Source organism: Eucalyptus grandis, chromosome 7 (assembly GCF_016545825.1).
Source record: "Eucalyptus grandis isolate ANBG69807.140 chromosome 7, ASM1654582v1, whole genome shotgun sequence".
In the NCBI taxonomy this organism is placed as follows: Eukaryota; Viridiplantae; Streptophyta; class Magnoliopsida; order Myrtales; family Myrtaceae; genus Eucalyptus; species Eucalyptus grandis.
The window spans coordinates 19834728-19861115 of NC_052618.1; the positions used below are offsets into that span (position 1 = coordinate 19834728).

The following is a 26388-nucleotide window of genomic DNA, read 5'->3' on the forward strand; positions in this document are numbered from 1 at the left end:
CACTTAATCGATAAAAACTGAATCAGTCAAAAAAAAAGTCAAAAAGTTTTGATTTTTAATAAAAATTGAATCCCAAAACCCCGACTTTTTGGTTCGGTGCGGTTCGTTTTCGGTTGCATCCCCACGGCGCAGCCCACCCATCAGCCAATTCGAGTCCCATCGAGAGAGAGAGAGAGAAAGGGGGGGGGAAGGGGAAATGGGGAGGAGAAGGTGAAAGAGGAGGCTTTGCAGATGATGGCGATGTTCCAGGTGCTGCCCAGGCTCGTCGTCTTCGATCTCGATTACACCCTCTGGCCCTTCTACTGGTTCGTTCCTTCTTTCCTTCCTCTCTTTCCTTATTCTTGTTCTTCTCTTTTCGTCATTCGCCATCGTTCCATCGCGAGTACCTGCGTGAAATTCTGGACACAACCCTCCTTTCAAGGTCAATTCGTCGTGACCGGACGAGGCGTTCGTGGGATGAATTGGGTTGGCAGCAAAATGTCAAATTTGAGCTCTCGGACGCTAATCTTGTTAAAAGTTTTTGTTTATGTCGATGGGCATTGATTTTGGATGATGGGCAAACGTAATTCGATATCAGCATCGGTTGTGACTTGCGAATTAGTTCATCTCTTTATCTTGATGTTTTCTTGTTTGAATCTTTTGATGTTTGAGCTTAATATGATTAGGTGTCAGTACCATTTGTGTTTTGTAGCTTGTTAGCTCATTCTGAAACATCTGTATGTCGTTGAACTGCACACCCTTCTGCAGCTGGAATGTCTCTTTTCTTCTTCTTTTTTCGCGTTCATTGGCGCCCTTGAGGCCTAAGGGTGTCTTTTCGATAGTACAATACAAAGATTTGGTGAATCCTGAGTGCTAGGCTGCCCTTTGTTTTTCGTTTGATTAGATGCATGTTTTGCATTGTGAGTAAAACCTTCTTGACTTGCTTATGGTGGTTTCTTGTTGACGCCCAGCGAATGTCGCTCCAAACGTGAAATGCCTTCTCTTTACCCTCACGCTAAAGGTATTCTTTATGCCCTGAAAGACAAGGGAATCGATGTTGCCATTGCTTCCAGATCGCCAACTCCAGATATAGCCAAGACTTTTCTGGAGAAACTTAGCTTGAAGTCGATGTTTGTTGCCCAGGTTGGCGTTTAGAATATAATTGTATCTACTCTATGCCGCCTTCACTGGTGTGCATAGTTATTTGAGCATCAGGCAATTCAACCCCACTCTACATATTTGTATCTATATTTTTTGAACTATTTGGCTAGATGGTGATATCTTTTTGGTCAAGCAAGCTAGAGCATTTCATTAATTCATCTGGCATGGGTGATGTATGATCATTACATGACTTTTGTCTCATCAAAGTTCTGACAAATTTGAGAGAAAAATGATCTTAATCTGAGAAACTTAATCTTTGATGAATGGGATTAGAAAAAGTTATTGAACTGTCTGGCTAAGTGGCGGAAGTTTTTAGTCAACCAAATGTGTCACAATATGTGAGAGACCTTGTGGAAGTTAGAGTTGCTGGTGGTTGAATGGAGTCCAGCCAATATGCATGCTTATCCATATGGGAATCTAGAACTATATTTCTTTGTTAATAGATGGGGAAAATTTCTAGATGCAAGGGACCTTGTGTTCTGGAGCTTTCATGTCTTCAACTCTGTTCATTTGATTATTAGATTATTACACAGATGAACCCAACCCAGCATATGAACCATAAAAGATCTATAATTGGGCATCTATGTTGAGATTAGTCGATTACAACAAACAAGATCAATCACTGAAATTGATATTGAACCGCATGCTGAATCGGTGATTTTTTGGGTCAGACATAGTAGGGTATTTCCACTAATCTGTCAGCCATCTTTGATGCACTATAATCGACTGGTATCCTTTTCATCAAAGGTAAAACAAATTAAGGGAATAGGATATAACAACATGCCAATTGTAGCTTTAGGAGAAATGCTTATAATGTTATTTTTTCCTATAGTAGATCAAGGTGGTTTTGTCAAGCAACCATAGCCCTGTCAATTGTAGCCTTAGGAGAAATTTGTATGATGTTATACTTTCTCTACCAGACATAGTGGTTTTGTCATGCAATTGGAGTTTGTTGCTCTGGATCAATATTTGGATTATTCATAGTCTGTGGTTCACCTTTCGGATTCAGAACAAGCATTTCTTAAATTGATAGAGGCGGAGAAATTGTTATATGCTCAATTTTCTCTTTGCAATTATTCAGGAGATTTTCTCTAGCTGGTCACACAAGACTGAGCATTTTCAGAGAATTCATTCAAGGACAGGGGTGCCATTCAACTCAATGCTTTTCTTTGACGATGAGGATAGGAATATTGAAGCGGTAATTCATTAGTTAAATGTTTATTCCTGTGTTTTATATCATCTGTGGAGGTAGCATCTGGAACGATAAGTAATTTTTGGTTCTTATGGCTTCTATGGTGGATTTTGTGTAATACTCTTCGTGCTTATTTGAGGAAATATACCTTTCACTTTTGCAGGTTTCAAAAATGGGAGTAACAAGTATTTTGGTCGGTAATGGTGTAAACCTTGGAGCATTCAGACAAGGGCTAGCAAAATTCTCTGAGAATTTTAACACAGTTGAGAAGAATAAGCAGAGATGGCGCACAAAGTTCACCAAAGATGGAGATTCATCTGAGAAGAAGTGACGGAATTGAATGTAAGGTCCTGTGTGGATGGACTCTATCTAAAAGGTACCAAAATGGTGACAAATTATACTCTGCAACTGCATTGCATTGTAAGCTACAATATTCCTTTTACCGATAGAATAGACAAAACTGTGGGTTATATACCCTATTGATTACATTAGATGGAAGTTTCCTCCTCCAACAGAGAGTTGAAAGTTGCATATTGAATAGAGGACTACTCGGGTGTGGATTTCCATTGATTACTAAGAATGTTGAAGTGCAAATGACAGTAAAGTCTTCTGAGTTTCTCCAAAACGTGTGAGGTTTTGTGGCATTTGCTTACTGTAGATCTCTTTTCTTTGTTTAAGTTTAAAACGGTGGGGGAGGCAGCAACCATCTCCTTCAGACGTGCCGGCAACAAGCCTCTTACTCTGATCCTGCTAGATAGGTTCTCTCTTTTGCATATCAACGCGATTTCTTGAACTAGGGAAATCTTTGATGGACGGATATACTAAATCCAAAGCACTGTGATTCACTTCACCCCATATCAACAAAAGGGTATAAAAGCTACTCGTTTTGGAAGTGACAGGTTTAAGATTGCGGAGTCATGATAGGAGACACTGCTGTGATCCCATTAGTTTGCACGTGCGCACAGGTGACCACATATATTATTTACCTTGAGCTGCCTCCATTAGTTCATCAAAGTGCAATAAGCAATCTCTCTCTCTCTCTCTCTCTCTTCTTATGGCCATTCTATTGGGAGAAAAGGACAATCTTGGCCTTGAAGCCTTGAATCTCTACCCATATAATCCTTCTATGCGCTTTTATAGATCCAAGTGAAAATGCCACCTATCAGAGGTAAACTGGCCTTGCCTTCGTTTCCTTCTGCAAGCTTATTCATATTGCTCATCGAAAAATTTCACTCTGGTGACTTTGATCCCTCGTTCACTCTTTGATAAGAAAAGCAATGTCTTCCATAGAAACCGTCGACAACAAGGGGACAAGTTCCGAGCAAAGATGAGCTACCATACCACATTGTGACTAATAAAAAGTTTTCACTAACAGCTGACAATAATCCAGATTTCTAGTGAATTAGAGCTTATGCGAGCATCTGAAATTTGGCGACCTCCTGCTCAGCCTGCCAAGATCACTATTCTTTGAAGATGGAAAAATACAGGGTAGGATCATTGTTCCGTGATTGATCATCCTAGAAAAGAATCAAGAACATTTTGATTTACACAAACCATACAATTGCCACACACATCACTCGACAAAAGTTCAAAATGATACTATCGCCGTAAAGAAAACTACAAAAATAAGAAAGCAACACTCATGAGAATCGGGTCAGAATATCCAGAGAGATCATTTCCTTGGTCTCTTGATTGGGAGTTTGAGAAGAAGACGTCCTGCTAGTAACGCAAAAAAAAGTGTCTTCACGCCGTTTCCACAATAAGCAATTGTTCAAGTTCTTCCCTGCTCCGTTTCCACAATAAGCAATTGTTCAAGTTCTTCCCTGCGCCGTTCCAGTTCCTAAGATGGTAAAAGATATAAGTCATCAGCCCAAATTAGCTGTAGTAAGCAATAAAGGCAGAAAAATAAAACAAAGCTATTAATGTGAAATTAGCCAACTGAATATTGACCCTATTTTAGGGAAGTTTCACTTTTGAACTCCAGCAAAGAAGACAAAAACTGAGACTAAGACCAAAAGGAAACCTTAGTGATTGTTCAATTGAACAAATCAGCTTGGCATATACTAGATTCTGATGAAGTTATGTTGTGGTTTCAGTGGCAAACCCAATCGTGTTTGTAAGTTTCAATATAGTCGGGTCAGCTTCTGAATGTGAGTACTAGAAGAAATTAAGAACTGTAGTGATCATGTAAAAGATAAGAAAGGATCATCTGCAAGTGGAGAGACCGCATATGGCCAATGCTACATCTAGTAGCATGACACAATGACTGCCAGAATGAGCACTAACTAAAACATTGTTTACCTCCAAGTCCTTCACTGCCTGGTCCCTTGATATTTCTTTCTTCTGTCGAGAACGTTTCAACAAGCCTATGCACAGAATTCCCTGTTCATCGATACCAAAGCAAACCATTAAGCATCACTGGATTTCTCGGATCCAAATGTAACGGAAACTACCAAATTGTGTTTATCCAGTCCACTAATAGAATCACATTCTCCATCAGGTGTTATTAAACCATAATTAGAAAAATACATGGTAAGATCAGAAGCTGCAAATAATTGTTGTGAAACAAAGGGCCTGTGGTCTAACTACACTTGGGGAGATATCTCCCTCCCATAACACAAAGGGATTTTAGTTTTCTTTTCGGATTAATTTGAGTTGCACAGAGGAAAAACCAAGGTCAACTTCGACAACAATATAATTAAATCTTCAGCATGCTAACTGAAGCTACAACTTTGCTGCACGTCATTATTCAGGACCCCACCACACATTTTCAGGAAAACCTCCGATGTTATTTCAAAATTGGACTTTGAGCATACAATCACAACCAGTTCAGAGCAATAACCTTACCAAACAACATATACTACACCACAAGCAAGGAGCATATAAGCTGCAATGTTCTGAAGAAGAACAAGCTCTTGCTCCTCCTCAGTATAGTTTGGGAAAGCTCTTGTCATCACTGCAACACTGGTTAAAAAGGGACAACAATTTCAGAAGACAAGGTATATAGATTGTTTAACCCTAAATTTTAACAGCAAGGTTCCAATAACTTTCATATTGCAAATCAGATTATTCAATGCTCGAACCAAAACCATGGTCAAGACTAGACAAAACATCATTTTTCACTTGATCTGTCCGTGACTATATCAACCATAATGCAATTCCAAAATGCTAGTATTTCATAGTCTGAATGAGTGAAATTGATGACAGAACGTGGGTCAATCTGATAGGTCCATAAGATGACACTTAAAGGAATCCACAGGAAATAAAGGAGGAGTCTTTAACATTACATACAAGATCTGCAGCATGCCCCTCCCAGCCCAATATTCCAATACCTGAAAAGCGTTCACCAAATATGTTCATCAGGGGGCGCAGAGAGAGGGTACAAGCTCCAACAAGAACAAAAACAGAGACTACGAAAACACAGTCAGAGACCGGCAAGCGCAATTCTCTCCAGACTTTTCACACATTTACATGGGCATTTCCAAAAACCACAGTTCCAAATGCATCCAGACGATTCAAAGAGGAAAAACCAAGACCAACCTTCCAGAACTTGACAATGAATCCCCACTCGGTCTCCGCGAGCACGACGAAAAACGCTATCACCACCGCGTAACACCGGAAAATGCCGTCGAAAACCTAGCGACGACACAGGACCCGGCACGACCATTAGATTCAGATAGCAACGAGCAACAGCAGAAACACACACATACAGAGAGAGAGAGGGTACGTCGTATCCATTCTCGAAGGAGCGGACGGCGGAGAGGACATTGACGGCGATGCAGAGGATGGCGCAGATCGCGGTCACGACGCTGAAGCACCGGCAAACGACCAGGAAAGGGTCGGGCCTCGCCCGACCCTCCTCCTACCACTGCTCCCGACCCGGAGCTCGTCTGCGGCTGCAGCTCCGGCGGGTGCGAGTTCTCTCCTCCGTCTTCTTCGTACTGTCTCGTCATCTCCCTCCCTCTCTCTCTGCTCCTCCGACGAAGAAGACCTTCGCAAGCTCCCTAGAAAGCCCGCCCCTCAACTACTTCGAACCATCACCGTTCGCCGCGCTCCGCACGTCGCCGGCTCCGGATCTCCGCCGGCGATCTTGGGCAGGAGCGCGTGTCGAGCTTCGATCAGGAAGCGCGGAGCTTTTTCTGGGTTGTCGTCGTCGTCTTCTTCTTCCTCCTCGAGCTCTGGCTCAGAACGAAACGTATTGCCAGATACCTTCACCTGCCATTCAAGGAAGTCGGTTAGAGGCACGTCCCGGGTCGCGAAACCGGTGGGAACTGGCACGTGGCAGCCGCCCACAGGTTCACGAGTTTCATTTGAGAGAGCTAACAAAAAAATAACCGCGCTTCACTTTTAGAAATACCGTATACGCATACGAATCCGTATACGTACCCCGGAGTTCTATCTTTGGAGATCACCTTGCCCTTTAAATCAATTGTCCTCGTGTCCCAATTTTCGAAAATGGCAATGGTCACAGGCGAGCGAGCCGAGCTACCCTCGAATGAGGATTAACCTCGATGAGCTCCTTGCTAGATCTGACGAGTTTCAAGCTCTCTAGAGGTTGGCAAGGCCAGAGGCCCGAGCATTGTCGTCATCAACAGCTAACGCAAGGAGGAAAAAAGAGAAGAAAAGAAATATAAATTAAAAGTTCAATTTTTTTTTAAAAAAATGTTTCTTACAAGAACAAACGTTTCATTAACTAAGAACCTGAGCCCAAATGCTAAAAATCCGCACTCAGCCTTTGTGATCCCCAACCTAAGTGCTGGGACTAGAGCTTGAGCCTTGGATCCGAGCATTGCCTCTATGCACCCAAGCTTGAGTGTTGAGGCATTAGGTACCAACAGCCAGGCTTTGAGCACGACTTATATCGACCTAGGCATGGGTAGTAAGGGCACAAGCTCGGCCTATCAATGTACCCGAGCTAAAGTTTTGGAATCTTGATCCTAAAAGCCAAGGACTTCGGAACAATGTTGATGTGTTAGCATCCAAACATAAAGTTTCGGATCCGAGCGTCAATATTTAGTCATATCTCCATTTTTCAAAGGTAATTCCATTTTTCAAAGGTAATCATTTTTCATTTTTCTGGTAGACATATCTTCATTTTTCAAAGGTAATCATTTCTCCATTTTTCAAAGGTAATCAATTTTTCTAAGCGAACCAAATGTTGAAAAATGAGAACAAAATTTCGACAGTATCTTCTTCTTTTTATAGATAATACGGTTTAAAAGAAACTGAGGTCAAGAAGAAAGAGTAGTTAAGGCGAGAAGAAAGACCAACTTAATCCCACAATGCAAGATGTCCAATACATCACTCAAATGTGCGAACCAAATATGCACAAAAACCCCTCCAATAATGGTCAATTATATGGACATATCTCAAGTATGGATTTCACAATAAGCGCCTCTACTACAAAAGAGAGATTTCAAAAGAAAAAGCATCACAGGAAAGGGGGAAGGGGGAAAAAAAGAAGACATATACCAGGCAAATATGAAAACAGGGAGACGAGATGAAAAAACTAGACGCTGTGAGTAGAAGATTGCCATCAACAAACAGCGAAAATATCATCAGACGCTTACATAGAATTTAAATAAGATTTTGAGGCCATGAACGCATCTAAACATCCCCTCTTGTGCGTCATAAACATCCCATCTTCATTTACATTTGGGATCATGACGTTAAACACCGGAGACAAGAACTAGGTATCGAAAAATTTAGCTCAGTATGGCAAAGACTGAAGATAACTCATGAAGAGGAACCTTGAAAGGCCTTCACTCCATCAGTGTCTCTGTCCACATGCTTACTTCCTCAGCCTGGAATCTGAATTGGTCAAGGACAAGCGTGCGTATCACTGACCGAGAAGTGGTCAGAATACCAAGAAACCTCTGGCGTGACAAAAAGGAATTAGCACAATAGTGAAGGAGACTTCATCAGCATATGCTTCCTTTTCCCCTTTTAACAAGAGCATGTAGTCTTACGGCCATCTGAGCACTTAAGAAGCATTCTCCCTCTGTAGGTCACTCATGGGCAAATCGTCCATAGATAGTGTAATTGGCTGGAAAATAGTAGCACTTTCAGCGGATATCCACCAAAAGACAAATGCATATTAAAATTATATGCTATCTCATTGGACAAACACATCAATGAAAAATGCTGTATCGAGATTTTGGAAACTGGATTTACTGCAGCGGCGAGGAAAAGGAGATTTAAGAGTTTACATGCGCGCCACAAATCTTAATTGAAAGAAAACCAACAATAGAGGAAATTTTCAGAACTCTTATCAACGTCAGCAGACATGAAAGGGTTGATTTCATAGGCATCATTCTTGCATTGCTGTGCCAAAGGAAGGGATAGTGGTAGAAAGATCTCCTTGAGCAAAAAATGTCTATTTACCCGCAAAGGATTGAAGTGTCATCTTCATGGTAAAGATTAATTGGTAACCTAGAACAGATGAACTACCTGTGTCCAACTCATTCACTGGATAAAGAACTAAATGACAGCTTCATACGAGCAAACCCACTAAACCTCAAGTGAGGAAGAACTTACTTCATGCCTGGAGAAAATGGTAGCATGCTCAGACGCTATGTACAATGCGCATCTAATCCTGAAGCTTTAGCCGGTTAAAGAACACCAAGAAGTGATACTCAGGGGCCCAATAGACGAACCCAACAACAGGCCCCCTTAATGTACTGCACGGATAGACATCATATTGTTAGGAGACTTTGAGGAATTGAAGATCCAGTGACCTGAACAAGATGGAGAAGACTATTAGAAACACTAACCTTTCCGTCCAAAATAACCAGCTCACCGTCCACCCATCTTGGATTTTGAAATCCAGGTTCAGCAAGCCTTCCTGGCCTTTATATCTAGCAATCTGAATGGTCATAAGATCAGTAGCTTTTCAATCTATTTGACAAGAGGTGATGAAAATTGAGGAGTTGAGTAGAGTAGCATTTTAGATCACAAAATAAACTATACCACTCCAAGTTCTTCTGGAATGATCCCTTTATGCGGAAGCTGATATTTTTTACCAATCTTAGCACGGAATGCCACCTGTTCAAATAAGAGGATAAGGAGTAAATTAAACAATCTTAGGAAAAGCTGATCAAACATTAAACTTAATTAGATAATCTCAGGAAAAGCTGTGAACCCCAAGCACAGTAGCAATACCCACGACATAAAATTTATGAGCTATTGAAAATTATGAACAAAAAGCAGGCAATTATTTCAACTTTATAGACAGCCACTAAAGTTCAGCAAACTGTTTTCGCAAACCTTTTTCGTCATCGAAAATGGATGGTGGGGCCAATTACCGCAAAACCTATCTAGACTAGCTTCATTTTACTTGGTGCAGTCATCCTTAATGATTTTATGGGCTATCATTATATCAATTATTCAAACTTAATAAACGATCTTAAGATGAAAGGTGATTACCTTTCCAGCTGGCACATAGCGATCTCCTGTGAGTTTTAAGGCTTCAACGTATTCATAAAACTCGAGCTCTGTTCGATCCTTGGTCTGGCCATCCTCTTGCCACTGTCCAAATTTACGTCTCAATTGAATGACCTCTGACGAGTAAATTCCATGTGCACCAATGTACAGTCCTAACAAATAAGATTGTACAGGGATATCATTTACTTTTAATGGAAGTAAAATGGGATGCAAGTAATGTTTTGACCATGAATTACAATCCATACTAAATACCGAGAAGCAAAGTACCATTTAGAGGATCAAAAGAACTTGGTATTTCAATGCGATTAAAAGTCGTTGATCCAGAAAGGGATCTGTGACTTTGAGTTTGGCTGAGAGTGAGGCTTATCAATTCACCAACATCTTTTAGGACCTGGACCATTGAAAAGAAAAAATAACAAAATATTCAAACCTCTGAAACCAAATAGAAAGAAGAAATAAATGGATTACTCAAATTAAGAGAATTTTACACGACCTTCATTGGTATTTTCTCCCACCAATGAACTTGGCGAGATCAAGCATAACTTGGTCAATACTACGACCACTCCGGAACTTAGCTTCCCTACCCACAGAAGACTGTTTCCTGCCACTGGAGTCCTTTCCACTGACATCCTTAATCATTGAGAAACAAAATGAAGAACGACCCTTTTTCTCTAGCATTGCTGGCACTCGAAGTAAGTCTTTTGTAGGTACATTGGCAGAAAGTTTCTGCACAAGGCCACCAACAACAACTTTAACCGCAAACTCATTTTTCCCTTCACTTTCAATAACTCCAGGAATCGCATCCATTTCCATCTCATCTCTCTCTTGATCACTTTCACTCTTGACTTCATCTTCAGCTTCCAAATCTTCAGCGTCCACGCATCTTCTTCCTCTTCATCATCCATCATCTGCTCAATCACCTTAGCTATAAGGTCCTTGTCAACTTTCCCTGGTGCTGTAACTTTCATAACCTTGACCCTTACACCAGGAATCATATCTCTCAGAATATTCTGAAAACCAGGAAGTTGCTCAGAAAGATCAGAACCATCTTCCCTGCCACTACCATCCTCATCATCTTCTGCAGGGGCAATGACTACATCATTTTTTCCCTCAATTGAGTCTGCTGGATTAGTATTGCTTTCAGTAACAGATAACACAGAGCCTATCAAAGGATCTTGAATAACTTCCCTTTGCTTCAAGTACACAGCCTGAAAACCAGGTGAATACCCTTAAACACACATGCAAAATCAAGTGTCACAGTCTAGCTAGCAGAAAATACTCCACATACAAAACTTACTAAGATATGAAAGCTTCAAAAGTGGAGTCAGGCATGAGTTTCATCTTTCAAGTGAAAACACAAACACAATGCGCATGTGGGCATGAAAGAAAGCATATCCTAAGGACAAATGCAGAGGCTTGTCCACGAATCCAGGCAGTTCTGCTATTTAACACAATTAAGAGAATATAAGCAGAGCATATACAGCATTTCGCATAAACAGAGATGCCCAACTAGATAAATAAAGCTATTGCCAAGTATCCTTATTTAAGTAAATAACAAAGGATGTCAAAGGAATTTCGCCCAAGGCCATCAAAAGAAAGTTAGGAGCATTTTTTCCCATTATATCGAATTGTCATGACTAATGAGGGGTAGCTATTTTAAATTTTGTCGGAAAGTCCCCCAGCGACAGTTTGTGGGTTTCTCCCTCATTTCAAAACTTCTCAAATCCCAGGCAGTAGTTGAATATATTCAACGGAATACTATTGTTTTGAATAGTCCATTCTGGCACAAATAACAATAAAACATATTCTTAGGTTGTCTATTTACTAGCAATGACATTGTCCACACACCACAATTAACATATCTAGATATATATTAGCTATTTCTATTCTGTTAACATCATTATTTCCACAGAACATCACACCCTGATTCCATAAGACATATCCAGATAATATTTGCTTATACAAGTTTATTTTTGCAATTGCAGGAGGCAGAGCATCAATAAAGATCTCTAGCAAGGTTATACAACGTTAACACCCCCCAAAAAAAAAAAAAAAAGAAAAAAAAAAAGACACAAAAACCAAAACCTATCATGGGGCCCAGTTGTTTGAAGAAAAACTGTTTCTAGGAAATTGTTTTCCAACTTTCCAGTGTTTGGATGATGGAAAACTAATCAGTTTATGGAAAACGTTTTCCATAGATTGAAAACAATAACAACTTTTTTTCTGAAAAAAAAAAAAAAAGGAAATCATTTTCTCTAAACCACCAAACAAATGAAAACTAACCACTTTCCTTGAAAATGATTTTCATGGAAAATATTTTCTTTTATCATGGAGTTTCATTGAAACAAACACACCCTTAATAGGAAAAGCGATCTCGACAACCTTTTGGATTTCAATAGCAAGACATTACAGCATCAAAGCAAAGAAAATGGCATCAAAATTCTGCGTTTGCCCAAGCATGCCAAGGGACAGTGCGCAGAGACACAGAAAGAAAGAGAGAGAGAGAGATTCATATGAAGAACATTTGAAAAGAACTGTCACAAAGAGCATATTATACTGATGACAAACACCTAGGCAACAGATATACCTAAAAAGGAAAAGATATACCTGTTGCCCGTATTCGCCTTTCTTGTCCACCTTCAAGAAAACTTCAAACAAGGGAACACCACCTGCAGCTGTCACAAGTTGCCTGAAAAGATACTATATTCAGCAAAGACTACAAGGTTCCAAAACAGAGAATTTGACCAATAAACCAATAGGATATAGAACTAAGTGTGAAAATTTTTGTTCCGGGCCGGGCGGGGCCAACCAACAACACACACATACAATCCAAAAACAACTGAAAAAAGAAATGAAAAGAAACCAAAAACAGAGACTGCTTCCAGTCAAGTAGGTGTACTCCAGAGCTACAGCTGGCAGCTGGAACTCACAAGCAAACTGCTGCATATCTAGTATAAATCCACAAAATGAGCCAACATGGAGCTCGATGTTGATTAGCCATCCCTTTGTATTATAGTAGTTGATTAGGAAAAAGAAATATACAAATGCAGACAATTTGTCATCTATAGAAAATTTCCTCATAGTCATGGAAACTGCAAAACTAATTACCACTGGGAAATCAATCCTTGTTACTATTTGGAGTTTCATTTTGCACAGTTATAAAAGGCATGACAAGATGTCAGTCAATAAGACTTTCTGCACAGAATGTATGAATAATAAGACCTTTGGATAAAAGGTAGTTGACACTCAATATTACAGGGCTCTTTTTTGCCGCTTAACTGTGACATACAAAAGGAACACTTCCAGTATAGATTCCTCTCCCAGTAGAATGCAAGCAGCGATAGCAAAAAAGTGCATCACAGCAGCATAATCTTAAGAAGCTCTCACTTAAACCTGTGTATGAGCTCACATAGATACAGGATTTTTTAAACATATTCATTGTAAGAAAAATAATGAAATAGTTTGATTGCAAACTAGGTATTCAACATCTTGCATTCAAAAGAGTACCAGACAAAGCCATCAGCCTGCTTTTCACATAGAACCATAACCAAACCTAACCTAATCTAACAAGAACATGAAGACATAGTGGAAGAAAAGCGGAATGTGGACATTGACCCCACTGTTGACCAAAGCATTCCTGTCAATTTAGGCACCATCACAATGGTTGACATTCCCTGGAAAGTTGGTCGACAAAAACTACCCTCAAGGATACAGGCACAAACTGTCTCAACTTAACAGATTATGACACAATTGAGACCCTCAAAAGACTAATATCAGAGACTACCGACCTCTCAGCTTTGTAGGAAGCAGTTGTAAACTCATTGCTAAAGTTCTTGATAATTTGCTTAAGGCGGTCACTCTTAAATTAGTTTCAGCCTCTGACACACTTTTCTCCAAGTAGAAAAATTCTTAATTCTGTTATAATTGCTGATGATTGCCAATATAGCCACTTCAGATCTTCTTATCCAGGCATCACATGTAAAGTTGACATTGACAAGGCCTCTGATCATGTTTATTGGAATTTCTTTCTTTTTTGGAGAGAAATGGATTAAACAGGTTCCCTTCTAATGGGTCAAATGAAATGTCAGTCTCTATGTTGCCTTTCACCAATTGCTCAACACACCATCTCTGGCAAAACAAAATTTTGAAACCTATCTATATGTATTTAATTACAACCTCTAACGATGTCCCAAGAAAGCCTCAACTAGGCCTGTGAATTATTTTTTGCATTTAAATAGTTCTTCACTTCATATCAGACATGAATCACATGGGATGTATTTGTCGTTAGAAAATAATACTTTTAATTATGTGAGCTTACCGAGGGCTGTAACTCCTTGCCACATATCTTCCATGCTCTGCAGTAACACGAATTATTATACCATATGGATCGTATGTATCATTTGAAGTCCCAGCCCACCATCCCACCTATAAGCAAAAACCATGAAAAAACAAAGAACATAATGCCATGAGGATGCAAGGATAATGTATTAAATGCTTCACCAGACTCAATAAAAAATCCAAACCGATGTTAGCTGAGAGTTAATCAAGAAAAATATACAACACAAAGTCTAACTACTTCAATTACTATCAACATGTAGAATCTTGGGCACTCAAGATTGGAAGATGAATGAAAATGCAAGAATTTGTAAGTGCAAAAAGGTTTGGTTTTTTCACTGTATTGAATCTCAACACATGGCTCAGCATACAGAGGGTTGGGCACTGATTCAAAGGCAAAGGGAATATTATGTTGAAGCATAAATATAACAGCTAGCACCAAGGAAAGTGAAAGTTTGGCCTTAGCACCAACTGCTTCAACTGCCAATCCCTTAATCTCAACCATAGCACCACTTTCATTATTTACTAGATTCTTTTGTGCAATTTTACAAGTCCTCTCTAGTCAGTTAGAAAATTATAGGGCGACAGTTCCAATTCACTTCAATCATTGTATGAAGTGAAAATGGAAAAAACTTGATAATAAAATGCCCAAGAACTCAACGTTCTTAGAACCTTCATACCTAGTTATTTCCTTTCCATTATACGATTGCTAATCTCCTCCACAGCATCTTGTTATCTACTCTTAGAACTACTGTTTTTCTTAGTTATTCAATAGAGTTCATATCAGGAACTATGATGAAGTGATAATGGATTATGGCACCAGATTTTTTCTCGACATTTCCCCAAAAAATCATAAACTATCACAATATATATACAATCATAAACTAATGCAATATATATACCAATATATACAGAATAATTATGTAACAATGTAAGCCGTTCCCAAACTCCAGCATATCCTTCTAGGAGTACTGTAGAGTATAGCACCTAGAATAAGCAAAAGCATGTACCAAAGAAACCTACCAATCCAGCACCAGCATTATCTCGCATAAAAGCCGCATCATGATAACGTTCTTCATTTATAGCAATCTGAAATTCAAAACAGAAAACAAGAGGCAATAAAATGTCAGTGCTGGAGAATAATGGAATCAAAAAATGATTCTTGAAGTCCAAGTTCCTACTTTCAAGTAAGACATCACTCTGCCAACAGTGTCACCAGTAGATGCCGCTGCAATTGCCACTTTAAGCCTCCCAGCTTCTTCATAATCCTCTTTGAATACAGCATTACTTAATTGTGACTGTTAAAACAATGTAAAAATTTAAAATTTGAGTAACATTTAGGATAAACATGGTTAAAGTATATACTAACTAAATAATTCGAGAAAAAGGAATCCAGAGTAGGAGACATGTTTCTAATACAGCCTCCAGGTTCAGTCAACTCAGCAAGTCTCTAATTCTTTTACCACCCTCTCGTCATTTTAGATGTCCTTATAGAACATTATAGTAGTAAATAGTAATATTAAATATGTCATGTGGGACTCTCTAGGAAGACAACATTTTATTCACTATAGCAACTATACAAATTCATAATTCCTGCGTACTTTCCAGCTTTTAGGTCGTACTTTCTGGTACTTTGTCGACATGCGATTGACATCGTATTATCAAACTATAAATAAGACAAAAAGAAGCTCTAACCCCTAGCAAATCACACTTTCCAATAGTTTGTTGTCATGCCATTGCCATGACATATTTTAATGTTCATACTCTCTCACAAACTTCACCTGTTTCTAAGTTCTTCCATATATGGAGGACACTGAACGTCCTCCTCATTCCTCTACAAACTAACACCCAGTCACCATAGGTCAAAATGACCCATTTGGCGTTGCATACAACTGTATAAGGTGGCCAAAAGATCGACAGCTAAAGCCTCCATTGGCAGGTGAAGTTTGCTTCCATTGAAGTGTTTACCTTAGAATCACCAACAAAGACATGTCTAGCCACTTTTCATGAGTGCAAAGAATCTGAACAGTGTAAATTAGATGCTCATAAAGAGAAGGCAACAAGAAAACGTGCATGATCATTTTCAGCTACGGCGTTCAAATTGCCAAGATTCTTATTCTCTTTTTTTTTTTTTTTGGTGTTCCTTCCGCACTAAAACTACTGCATTTCAAGGAATAAATCAACTCATTGTAGAGGTGCTATTAGAGAACTTCAACAAATACGTCATGTTATCAAACATAAAAAATCCAAAACAGACAGCACATAATTTAACCAATTACCCAGATTACAGTTTTAAAAAGAACCCCGTTTAATCTACACACGGTTCCTCAAAAGCACAAAGATACAAAGAGGAAAGAACAGGAAAGCTGATAACAAGGCACCTTCAATATCGAAAGCAGACGCTCTTGCCCGTCGATTTCCTCAAAGTGCCGCTTCCACCGATCCCAATCCCAGCTCTCCTCCTCCCCCCATCCCCGTCCCCCGCCGCCCCCTTCCCTTCCCTCCCCGCCGGGCCGGCCCGCCGCGGGCGCCCTCGGGCTCCTTCGGGCGCGCGCCCACGTAGGAATCGAACGCCCTCATCGCGGACCTCAGCAGGTCCTGGATGGCGGAGTCCCACCGCCGCCGCGGCAGGGCGGAGGAGTCGTCGGGCGGCGGGGGCGCCGCGTCGGAGGGGCCGCCGTTGCCCCGGCAGTGGCAGAGCGCGGAATCGGGCGCCCTGGAGAGCGATTGCGAGGGGAACGCCGACGGTGCCGGGGAGGGCAGAGGGACCGCCGCGCCGCCGCGCAGGGCGAGGACCTCGCCCCCGGGAACATCAGCTGGTGCGGGCTCGGGCCCGTCACCGAGGCCATCGCGGCGGACGCTCGAACGCCTCCCGCGCACAACTTCTAGAGAGAGAGCAGGTTGCTGGAGGCGGCGGCGACGACGGCGGCGGTGGCGGTGACGACAACGGCGGCGGCAGCGGCGGCTGCGGCGGCGGCGGCGGCGAGAGAGAGCGGCGATGGCGATTCGGGGTGCGCAGCGACCATGGAATAGCTGGAGGGATGGAGGAGATAAGGATGTTTTTTTTTTCCTTCGACATAGGTTCTTTTCCCTATGATGATGATGACGTGGAATTTTCCGATTTTTCGTTTTTATTTTTCTACTTTTTTTGGGAATTTTCGACGCCCGTGAATTTTTTTTTCTACGACACGGGATCTGAGATTTGGTTCGGAGTTTTCTACGATTCGGGGCGTGTGGACTGTAATTAAAAATGGGAATTTTTTTATAATTGTGTGAATTGAGGAAATTGGAACGGGTGGACATTGGCATTCGGTTACGCTGTCGTCCATGACTGTCTATTTATTCGAATCCGCGTTGGAATATATCGACAATAATCGATAAGAATATGACGTGGACCGAATGAAATATAATATAATTTCGTTTTTACCGCGAATTCTCCGTGAATTATAAAACCGAACGGAAAGGTATTATTTCTGATTTCATAATTTATATATGTATAAGAATTTAGATATTATTAGTAGGGGTATGCAACCAAATCGATTTAGCCGAAAGCTAGATTGATGAACCGCCTAAAAAACATGTTTGGGAACCGGTTCCCATTGGAACTGGTCTAGAACATATTCTAAATTTTTGGAATCAATTTCAAAACCGATTTGATAACTCTAATTTCTTTTTACCCTAAATTCTAACCTCAACACTCATTTATCATTTGTCATTCCTCAAAACCTATTGTTAATCTTTCCTCTTCCCATAATTTTTTTGGATGAAGGAGAATGGAGTTTTATAACTTATATTTTATGTTATGTGTTTGAATTTTTATGGTTTATAATTGTATGTGATTACATATTCATCTCATGGGTTATTGTTTTTAGCATTAGCATTTCTCTTGTTCATCTTTTACTTTAAATTGTTTTGTTACTCATAGTTTCATATGATTTTGCTATTAAAAATGAACAAAAAAAAGGAATAATAAAATGAAACAAGTTCTCAGATAGACCTTGGAATTGAATCAAAAGAACATAATAGGTGACTGGTTCCAAGAAAATTGGGTAGGTTCCATGATATAAAAATTGAGAATTGGTTATAATATGGTAGATTCCAAGTTTTAATTCTAGAACCTACCAATCTTGAAACCGATTACCTCTAATTATTAGTGTCATATTCCAAGTTCTTTTTTTTTTTTGGTCGAAGTCATTTTCCGAGTTGTTAAAATTTATTTGTAATATCATCCTTCAACTTTTAATTCATTAGAGTCTTTGAGACCTAGCTTTAAACATTTGATGTAATTCTTTGCGTCGATCAAATATGAGAAAATCATCATAAGTCCTTGAACTATTATGAAATATGCAAATCTAGTTCATGTACTATTGTGAAACATGCGATAGATAGAAGTTTGCATGTGACTAAAATGGATATAACTGCTATGGATGGTCCTATATTGAATAAATGAGTATCTCCTTGAGATGGAAAAAAATTCTCTTCGAAAATAAGTTTTGTCTCATCTACTAAAGCTTGAAAAATTCCCAAAGGACCAGTGTATATGGGACCAATACATTGTTGTATTCCTACAGATATTTCTCTTTCTAACCACATGATTATGAGTACGCCTATTGTGATTCCCAATACAAGAGTCAAAATAGGTAAAAACAACTTTACAATAACTCCTTAAAGTGTTGTTCGCTTTAGCCCGTTCTATACCGAATATCGCAATTCTCGGCTCCATTGACATATAAACAGTTACTTTTCTAAGAGATTACTCATCTTTGGATTGCTCCCACCTTAGCAAGTTCAACTTTGGAGTTCTAAAGCTAAACATTACTATAACATCAAAAGGTATATGTATCTCATAATTGCTCACCTTTATGTTTGGTGCAGAGTTTGGTTCATTCTTTCCTCTTTTGCTATTCTAGAAGCTTAGTAGGAGGCCCTTTGGCCCCACGATCACTTCCCATCGTCGTTGAACCAGATTGTTACGTTAGATCAATAGTGGTCCAACTTAAGAATAGATTCGGACTAGACTAAACGGATCAATCTTAGGTGGCTCTTGGGGGAATTGATTTGGTTTGGTTCGAACTAGACCGGACTTGATTTTATTTTTATTTTGAAACAAACTCTTATTCCAGGATGAAGCAGGCAAATTCTTAGTTCCACAAACTGAAAACTCACTCGGCCTGGTCTGTTTTTAGATTTCAGGGTGGGAACTAACATACCTTGAAACCCTTCACCCAAGTCATGTGACTACAATTCAAATGGAACCCACCAAACCTCCTCGAAATAACACGACATCTAAAACCGGTTCTTCAACCCGGTTCGCGCGTCGACTCGGGTTCAGACGAACATCCCGGCCCAACTCGAGAGAAATTGGGCTCAATCCTTCGTCGTCGTCGAGGATAAAACCTTAAACGTTCCCTCCACATAATTGTCCACACCTCTCTCTTTCTCTCTCTCGCGCAGAGCAATGACGATGGCGGTTTGCTTCTCCCTGGCGTACACCTTGAATTGAGGTACTGCGCGATTCTCGCATGTTCTGCTAACGCAAGTTGGGTCCTTCGTCATCTTTATCTTCCTTTGCGCTTGGTTTTGAATGCCATCTTGAGTGATTTCTTTCCTCTGAATCTTGGCAGGGGGTTGGCGTCCTCTGGTGACCCGACCACTGAAGCTCCACTGGACAGTGAGTCTTTCTTGATCTTAGTACTGGCTTATGCTTTGTGGGTGCCCTTTCATTTTTGATATTTCCCACGGAACCCGTGATCCTTGCATCTGTGGATGTGCATCGATAGGATCTTGTTTCCGGAAAGAGTAATGCTGGTTTGGCAAAGATTGTTCACGGAATTTGGTTTACTGAGTGACGGCTTGGACTTGTACCCATTCGTGCTTCTGGTCTAAACAACCGTTTGTTCTGCCGCGCCCGCAACTGGGGAACTCAGTTCTGTAAAATTTCATAGTTTTCCGGGAAGTGCTCGAAAATTAATGGTTGTCATTTTTTGTGTTGTTTCCATTGAGTTAGTCTTATTCAACACTTCCACTGTCGATTATGTACTGCTTTTAGATAATGTTACATGGGATGTAATGGTGAGGCTGGAGGAGAAAAAAATCCTTCGAGGGTAGACATAGAAAAAGAAGAGGGCAAGAGGGTTTTGGAGCCTTGATGCGTATGGCGTGCTTCTTTATGGTCAAATATATAAATGTTGTTGCAAAATTTCAACTGATACTGCAGGATCTTCTTGGACTGGATAGATTCCATTTGGTCAATACCCGAATGATTTGGAGTGAATTTGACTTCATCCTATCTTTCAACCCCTGATATTGTTGATGGCCCTCCATATATCACTTCTAAGTCTGCAGTCAGCTTAGTGACTCTGCCTATGTACCTTTCTGTTGTTTATTGGTTCTTTGGCTGACTCTGCAAATCTGGTCTGCTTATGTACACACACTGATCATATACCTAAATATGGAAATTTGACCATGTTCTTGCAATTTTGCTAACCTAGTTCTTGTTTGCCTCGAAGATTGGCATTGGTCTCTGAAGGATACTTCTATAACCTGGAATATAGTGTCTTTGAGCCTGAATGACCATAACTGTTTGTACTTCATCCAATGTGGTTTTTGTTAGGTGATTTACCAAACATAAGCAGGCAGAGCATAAAAATCCCCAGCTTAAAATCTATCTCAAGAAATCTACTTCATTATAAAGAAGAGAGCACAGCTACGAACTGTTGCAGTTTCATTCTGGCTGTTTTCATCCAATAGGTGAAAATAGAGCCAGTGAGTGCAGCCTCCAAGATTTGACTACAATTACTTACTGATTAGTTTATCTCAACCGTTCTCTCATTGTCTTAGAAAAAGGTCTCTTTTTAGCCTAGGAATTTTTAAAATACAAACAAGAAAGGCTTGTGTTTTCTGATATGCCGTGACCATATGTGATTTGGCTTCTACATAGTCCATAGCAACTCAGATGGTTGTATAGTGTCTTAGTGAAGTGGCTTTCTACTTGTGGCAGAGAAGCTTCAAGTGGCACAATGGAAGAAAATCAGATTTTCAACTTCGGTCAATGAGATGTAGTGCGTGTTGGGAGGTTGCAGTACCTTCTAGTGCCAAATTGGTATCATCAAATTCAGCCACTTTGAGGGACCTATTCAACTCTCATGATATTGTTAGAAACATCAAGGTTGATGTTCCACAAGTTTCTCAGTTTGCCACAGATACCATACATGGATTAGTTATCGCAGATCTGGACCCTGCAACAGCGAAGCTAGCAATTGGGATCCTGGGTCCGTTTCTCTCGGCTTTTGCTTTCCTTTTCGTTGTGAGAATAGTAATGTCATGGTACCCGAAACTTCCTGTTGGGAAGTTCCCATATGTAATCGCCTATGCTCCTACTGAACCACTTCTCATACCAACAAGGAAGCTGATCCCTCCCCTCGGTGGAGTTGATGTGACTCCAGTTGTTTGGTTTGGACTGGTCAGCTTTCTGAATGAAATACTAGTGGGTCCTCAAGGACTGCTTGTCCTTCTGTCCCAGCAAGTCGGCTGATAAAATTTTGTATTATGAATATATATGATAATAGATGAATTCTTGGTTCGCTTTTCTCGGATTTTACTTCCTGGTTGGAGCTATCCTGCTGCCTTTTCTTGTCGTATGCATCAGCACTAAAACCAGACATGTCCAAATGTTATATACAGCATTTTGATGCCCAACTCTCTCGTGAGCTTTTCCTATGCAAAAACTCATGTCGTAAAGAGGAATTAGACAGGAACCAACTCCACCTCAGAGAGCCTTTAAGCCTCTTGATCAGTATCTAATGACTTGTCATACTATCCCTGAAAGTTGCAAGAGCAAGAAACTCTGAGAAGTAAGTTCTCTTAGGGAAGCCTAGAAGAAACTAGAGGATTCAAAGTGTTTGTGGTTTTGGAATAATAAGATTTTTCAATCACATGAGCATGATATAAAATTAATAAATATAACATATCTGAATCAAATGTAACCATTATTAATCCAACGAGTGAGAAGATGTCTTCCCACAGGCATGAATCTTCACCACTTTCCTCTATGATAGTTGTGATGGGTGTGTATTTTTCTCTCAACAATTTTATGGAAATAGCAAAAGCATGATAATGGAATACATATGCTCCACCTAAAAGGGATCTTATATAGAGGGAGTGATGGGACCAACCTAGCATAGCCAAATCTCAACCTTCCATCAAGGTTTAAGATATTAATTTTAAATGCCTAATTGGATGTCACAATATATTGCCTATAACATATTTAACCAAATTGGGCATATATAAAATATTGAAATAATAAATTTGATAAGCCACATAAATCGGTTGGACCTCATTAAGTCCAACATTCTCCCCACTTGGCTTAAGGTTCTATTATCAATCTAATTCATGAGGCTTAGCACAGCATAATTAAGCATATACAACATCCCTTAAGTAAGGTTATGTTTGACATTTATGCTAAAAAGAATTGGAGTCGGTATTAATGTTCCAATGCCATAGTATCGTTCTCCAATTATTGTCCTAGCACAAACATTAAACACAACATCTAATGGGTTTATAGTCATGAATTATTAGGTTTTATAATATAAATATGTTCATGAGGTCCATGCGTAATTTTTATTTCAAAAACTTCAAAGGTGCACATATTATAAGAAGCAAAAATGATAAATCCAAATCCATTACATGAGTTGATCATGAAATAAATAAAAATACATCATATGCCCAAAACCATGGTCTAAATTAAAAGCCATTAACCAAACCCATACTAACAACATGCTTTTGAAAGCGATTGGGTGATAAGCCTTTCGTCGTGGGATCGGCTGATATGGCTTTCATACAAATATATTGAATAATCTATGACATCTTGATTTTTAATCCTGCTTTCGACTAAATGAAATGGGCTTTTCATTGACGCACCTATGGCATTTTTCTCTAAGTTGGCCATTCATGAGATAACTAATCTATCAGGTGAAGCTGTTAAGGAATCTAAACACAATAGACTTGAGAATTCGATCAGAAATCGACTGCTTGACTGTGCTAATCTGCAAAGGTCAATATGGCACCGTTAAAATCGACTAGAGACTCGGAGATAGGTCAATTCGACGGTGGCATGTAATTAAAGTGTGAGTGATTCCACCTAATTGCAAAATTCGTGTCGAACGATACTAAACCGATTTTTCTGTCGATTCTGTACCATGTGCCCGTAATTGAAATCTCGAGATTTTTATGACAACAGAAAGTCGCTTATGAGTCGAAGATGCACAATGTGAATTGAAAATAATCGACCACAGGTCAATTGCGCTAAAATTCCTAAAAGCTACTTGATAGATTAGGTCACGCTAAAATCACGTTCGGTTGAAATTAACCATGAAATTGAACCCGATTTCCGTAGAATCGAAAGTTCGCATGTCATGATTTATTTTAGGAATGTCAACTCATCCTTCAAGAATTCTCGTCGAGTTCGGGATTTTTCAGAAAAATTGAATTTCGGACATTTTGGAAAAAAAAAAAGAATTTGGATGGGAGAGAGAATGACCATTTTTCTGTCCAAAATTGGTTATTTGTGGGGATAATATGCAAGAAAGTATTAGGGGACCAACCACCGACCGTGGTGGCTCATGGGGTAGACTCTACCTTTAAAGGGAAATGTCAGTGTTCGAAGCCCTTTGCAACGCAAGTTGTAGGACGCAGATGCGATCATTAGGTGTATTACGTGTGGCGTCCTGGTAGTGGGTCCTGGGCTAGTGTCATCTAGGGGTTTACGTGGTGGCTGTTGGCACAAAGCGGTTCCTCCAAAGACAAAAAAAAAAAAAAAAAAAAAAAAAAGTATTACGGGACCAAGCTTTGATGGGTTGGATATTTTGTTTGACTTTCTTTCCTCTTAAGCTTCCCTTGCATGCTAAGCCAACTGCTCCCCTCCTTCGCCGCTTCTGCCTCTCTTTCATTTCCTTCGAAAAGTTCAGCTCCTCCACTCTCCCTCTGCCATTGCTGCTTGTAGCTCACACACTCCCACCATCAACCGAACAACATCCCCTCCATTTCTTCCATCACTGCCAGCCCTCCACTCATGAAGCCATCCCACTAATTCCCTTCAATAGTTAGTTGACCGCAAACCTTCAACGCCAACGATGCCAATTCTGTCGCGCATCCTCTAACCCTGCCCATCTTCTCCACTTCACCGAGTCAACCCCTCAATGTCAACCCCTCCGCTTGTCTGTTTTCCCCCACGGTCAATGTTCCCTTTGCAGTCCAACTAAGTCCTGTGTCCTCCACCGAGTAGCCCCGCCAGCGCCACCACTAGCAGCCCACGATTCAGCCTTCCACAGAGCCAAGACAGTCCTTGGCCGTGGATTGTAAGGCCTTTTCGGCCCGGTCCAAGCCTCCCTTGGCATTGCCATAGACCCGAAGTTGTGGTTGTCGCCGCACCGCCGTCGCCGTGAACCAATTTTAGCGCTAAACCGGTGAGTTTACCTCCTAATCCCTACTTAGGATGCTAATGACACTTATAGGTGGATTAGTGATAAAGTAGTCGATTAGCTTAGGCCTAGAAATGGTTAAGGGTTAAATTAGTTAGTATAATTAGTTATTTAGTTAATTAGTTACATTAATTAGGTGGTTCGTGACTTTAGGTAATTAGTTTGGTAGGTTAGATTGGTTAATTAAGTTAATTAGGTTGTTAGATTAGTGTATATAGCTTAATTAGTAATTTATTTAATTATTTTGTAATTTATTTAATTATTTAATATTTTTTGGAAATTATACTCGATAGTCGGTTGTTAGAATTTCAAAGCCGATTGTCGTGGTGTAATTAATTTGTGCAATTGATTGTTAAATTATGCAATTGAATGATGATTGGTGAATTTTGATTTATTATTCCAAAATTATGGATTTTTGGTATTTTATTAGAAAATACCGGGTGTTGGCTTTTTGAAGTAAAAATGTACTATATCATATAGTGGGATTTTTAAAAGAGAGAATATCACATTCTATGACTCAAGCTGACCGTGTACCCACACACGATTATTTTACTAGATGTTTTTAATATGAAGAAAATAAGCTAATCACATTATTTAAATTGAGGCATTTTGGTGCAAAGTACAATGTCCTTAGCTGAGACTGGATGTGCGTGTGATCGCTATGAGGATCCGTCACCCGATGAAAGTTGGGGATGCAATGCTCCTATGTGGAATGCCCCTAACAATGGATGCCTATCATAGTGGACGCTGGACTGATGCTCCTGTGTGGAATGCCCTTAACAACGGATGCCGGATCGTGGTAGAGGCCGGACCGATGCTCCTTCCTTCGGTTGCCGTCTAGAGGTAGATGTTGCCGTGCTCGATGGGGAGAGATGATGCCTAGTTATGCCGGAAGACCGCCGAATGTCGAGTAGGCTGTGCCCGTGGGGCTGTAATTAATTGGAACGCCTGAATGAATGATTTGACCGTGCCTGATTATGGGACAAAATTGTATAGCACAGAATGTGACGTGTCACAACGATTTGGTCTTATAATCGGAACCCTGTGATTGATTGATTTATTAAGGTGAGGCGTTTCAATTATCGAATACATTGATGTATGCATATGTTATATGAACTGTGCCGATGTGCGGGGGAGGAGCCGATGCGAGGTAAGTCATCTATGATGTGTGTGTAGGCTGCCTCTAGGTGTATTATTTTCCTAATCGGGATTTAGAGTGTAGACTCTCTGAGATGTTTATCTCACCCCATCGTGGGTTACCAATTTCAGGGCCGTAACATGGAGAATCTAGAGCCCGAGGCTGAAGGGTCCTGAGTGTAGATGGCCTAGAGGTTTCTTTTTGAGTCAGACCTTATGTGTTTAAACTGGATGTGTTTATAAAGTGGGTTTGGTTTAAATTGATTATCCTGCTTTTCTATCCCATGTTTGTTTGTTGTCTAGGGATTGTTATTTCGCTCATGCATGTGCAATAAAACGAATGGGTTGGCGACGTGTCCGGAATGTCACAATTTGATCAACCACCGAGGGATGTACGCACGCCGAGATTCGGGATGTGACATAATCACAATTTGATTTTGGACTCTTTCTCTTACCACTAGGTACTTAATGTCAATGTGTTTGGATGCACCACTCGACTTGTTGTTCTTTGAGAAGAAAATAACAACCCGACTGTCACAGTGAATTTTTAGTGGTCTTGAAATAGTATCAATTACCTTTAGCCCCATAATGAAGTTTGTCAACCATAAATCATGAGAACTCACCTCATAACATGCTACCAACTTAGCCTCTATAGTGGAAGAT

At 40.1% G+C, this 26388-nt stretch overlaps 3 protein-coding genes and 1 long non-coding RNA gene across 4 annotated transcripts; 2 read left to right on the top strand and 2 right to left on the bottom strand.

Annotated features, from left to right (window-relative positions):
• Nucleotides 1-87: 87 nt before the first annotated feature.
• LOC120295958 (magnesium-dependent phosphatase 1-like) lies at nucleotides 88-2957 on the top strand (the record flags this gene model as incomplete). Its single annotated transcript, XM_039317587.1, has 4 exons — nucleotides 88-305; nucleotides 951-1122; nucleotides 2222-2338; nucleotides 2496-2957. Coding segments are annotated over 4 exons (675 nt in total), but the record flags the coding sequence as incomplete, so codon positions are not given.
• Nucleotides 2958-3904: 947 nt separating this feature from the next.
• On the bottom strand, nucleotides 3905-7122 carry LOC120295959. The gene is made up of 8 exons (XM_039317588.1): nucleotides 7034-7122; nucleotides 6374-6671; nucleotides 6060-6194; nucleotides 5873-5968; nucleotides 5624-5664; nucleotides 5180-5296; nucleotides 4634-4714; nucleotides 3905-4172 (listed from the first exon to the last, which is right to left on the bottom strand). Exons 1-7 carry the CDS (start codon nucleotides 7120-7122, stop codon nucleotides 4699-4701), a joined length of 792 nt encoding a protein of 263 aa, XP_039173522.1. The 3' UTR covers nucleotides 3905-4172; nucleotides 4634-4698.
• A 535-nt stretch (nucleotides 7123-7657) lies between these two features.
• LOC104452931 (protein EXECUTER 1, chloroplastic) lies at nucleotides 7658-16959 on the bottom strand. The gene is given in 16 exon segments (XM_039317589.1): nucleotides 7658-8378; nucleotides 8870-9003; nucleotides 9005-9012; nucleotides 9106-9179; nucleotides 9182-9197; nucleotides 9302-9376; nucleotides 9758-9927; nucleotides 10043-10179; nucleotides 10278-10656; nucleotides 10659-10983; nucleotides 12383-12464; nucleotides 14094-14200; nucleotides 15134-15199; nucleotides 15292-15408; nucleotides 16492-16685; nucleotides 16728-16959. Coding segments are annotated over 15 exon segments (2064 nt in total). The 3' UTR covers nucleotides 7658-8378; nucleotides 8870-8921.
• Nucleotides 16960-19657: 2698 nt separating this feature from the next.
• Nucleotides 19658-21710, top strand: LOC120295520. The gene is made up of 2 exons (XR_005552916.1): nucleotides 19658-19781; nucleotides 21111-21710. It is a non-coding gene; the product is annotated as an uncharacterized LOC120295520 (long non-coding RNA).
• Nucleotides 21711-26388: the final 4678 nt, after the last annotated feature.

Coding starts and splice junctions, on each gene's coding strand:
- LOC120295959 (XM_039317588.1), bottom strand. CDS start 7,122: ATGCTCGGATCCAAGGCTCAAGCTCTAGTCCCAGCACTTAGGTTGGGG. Junction 5,969..6,059: donor CCTTCGAGAATGGATACGAC/GTACCCTCTCTC, acceptor TGTCGTCGCTAG/GTTTTCGACGGCATTTTCCG. Junction 5,297..5,623: donor AGGGGCATGCTGCAGATCTT/GTATGTAATGTT, acceptor CTTTTTAACCAG/TGTTGCAGTGATGACAAGAG.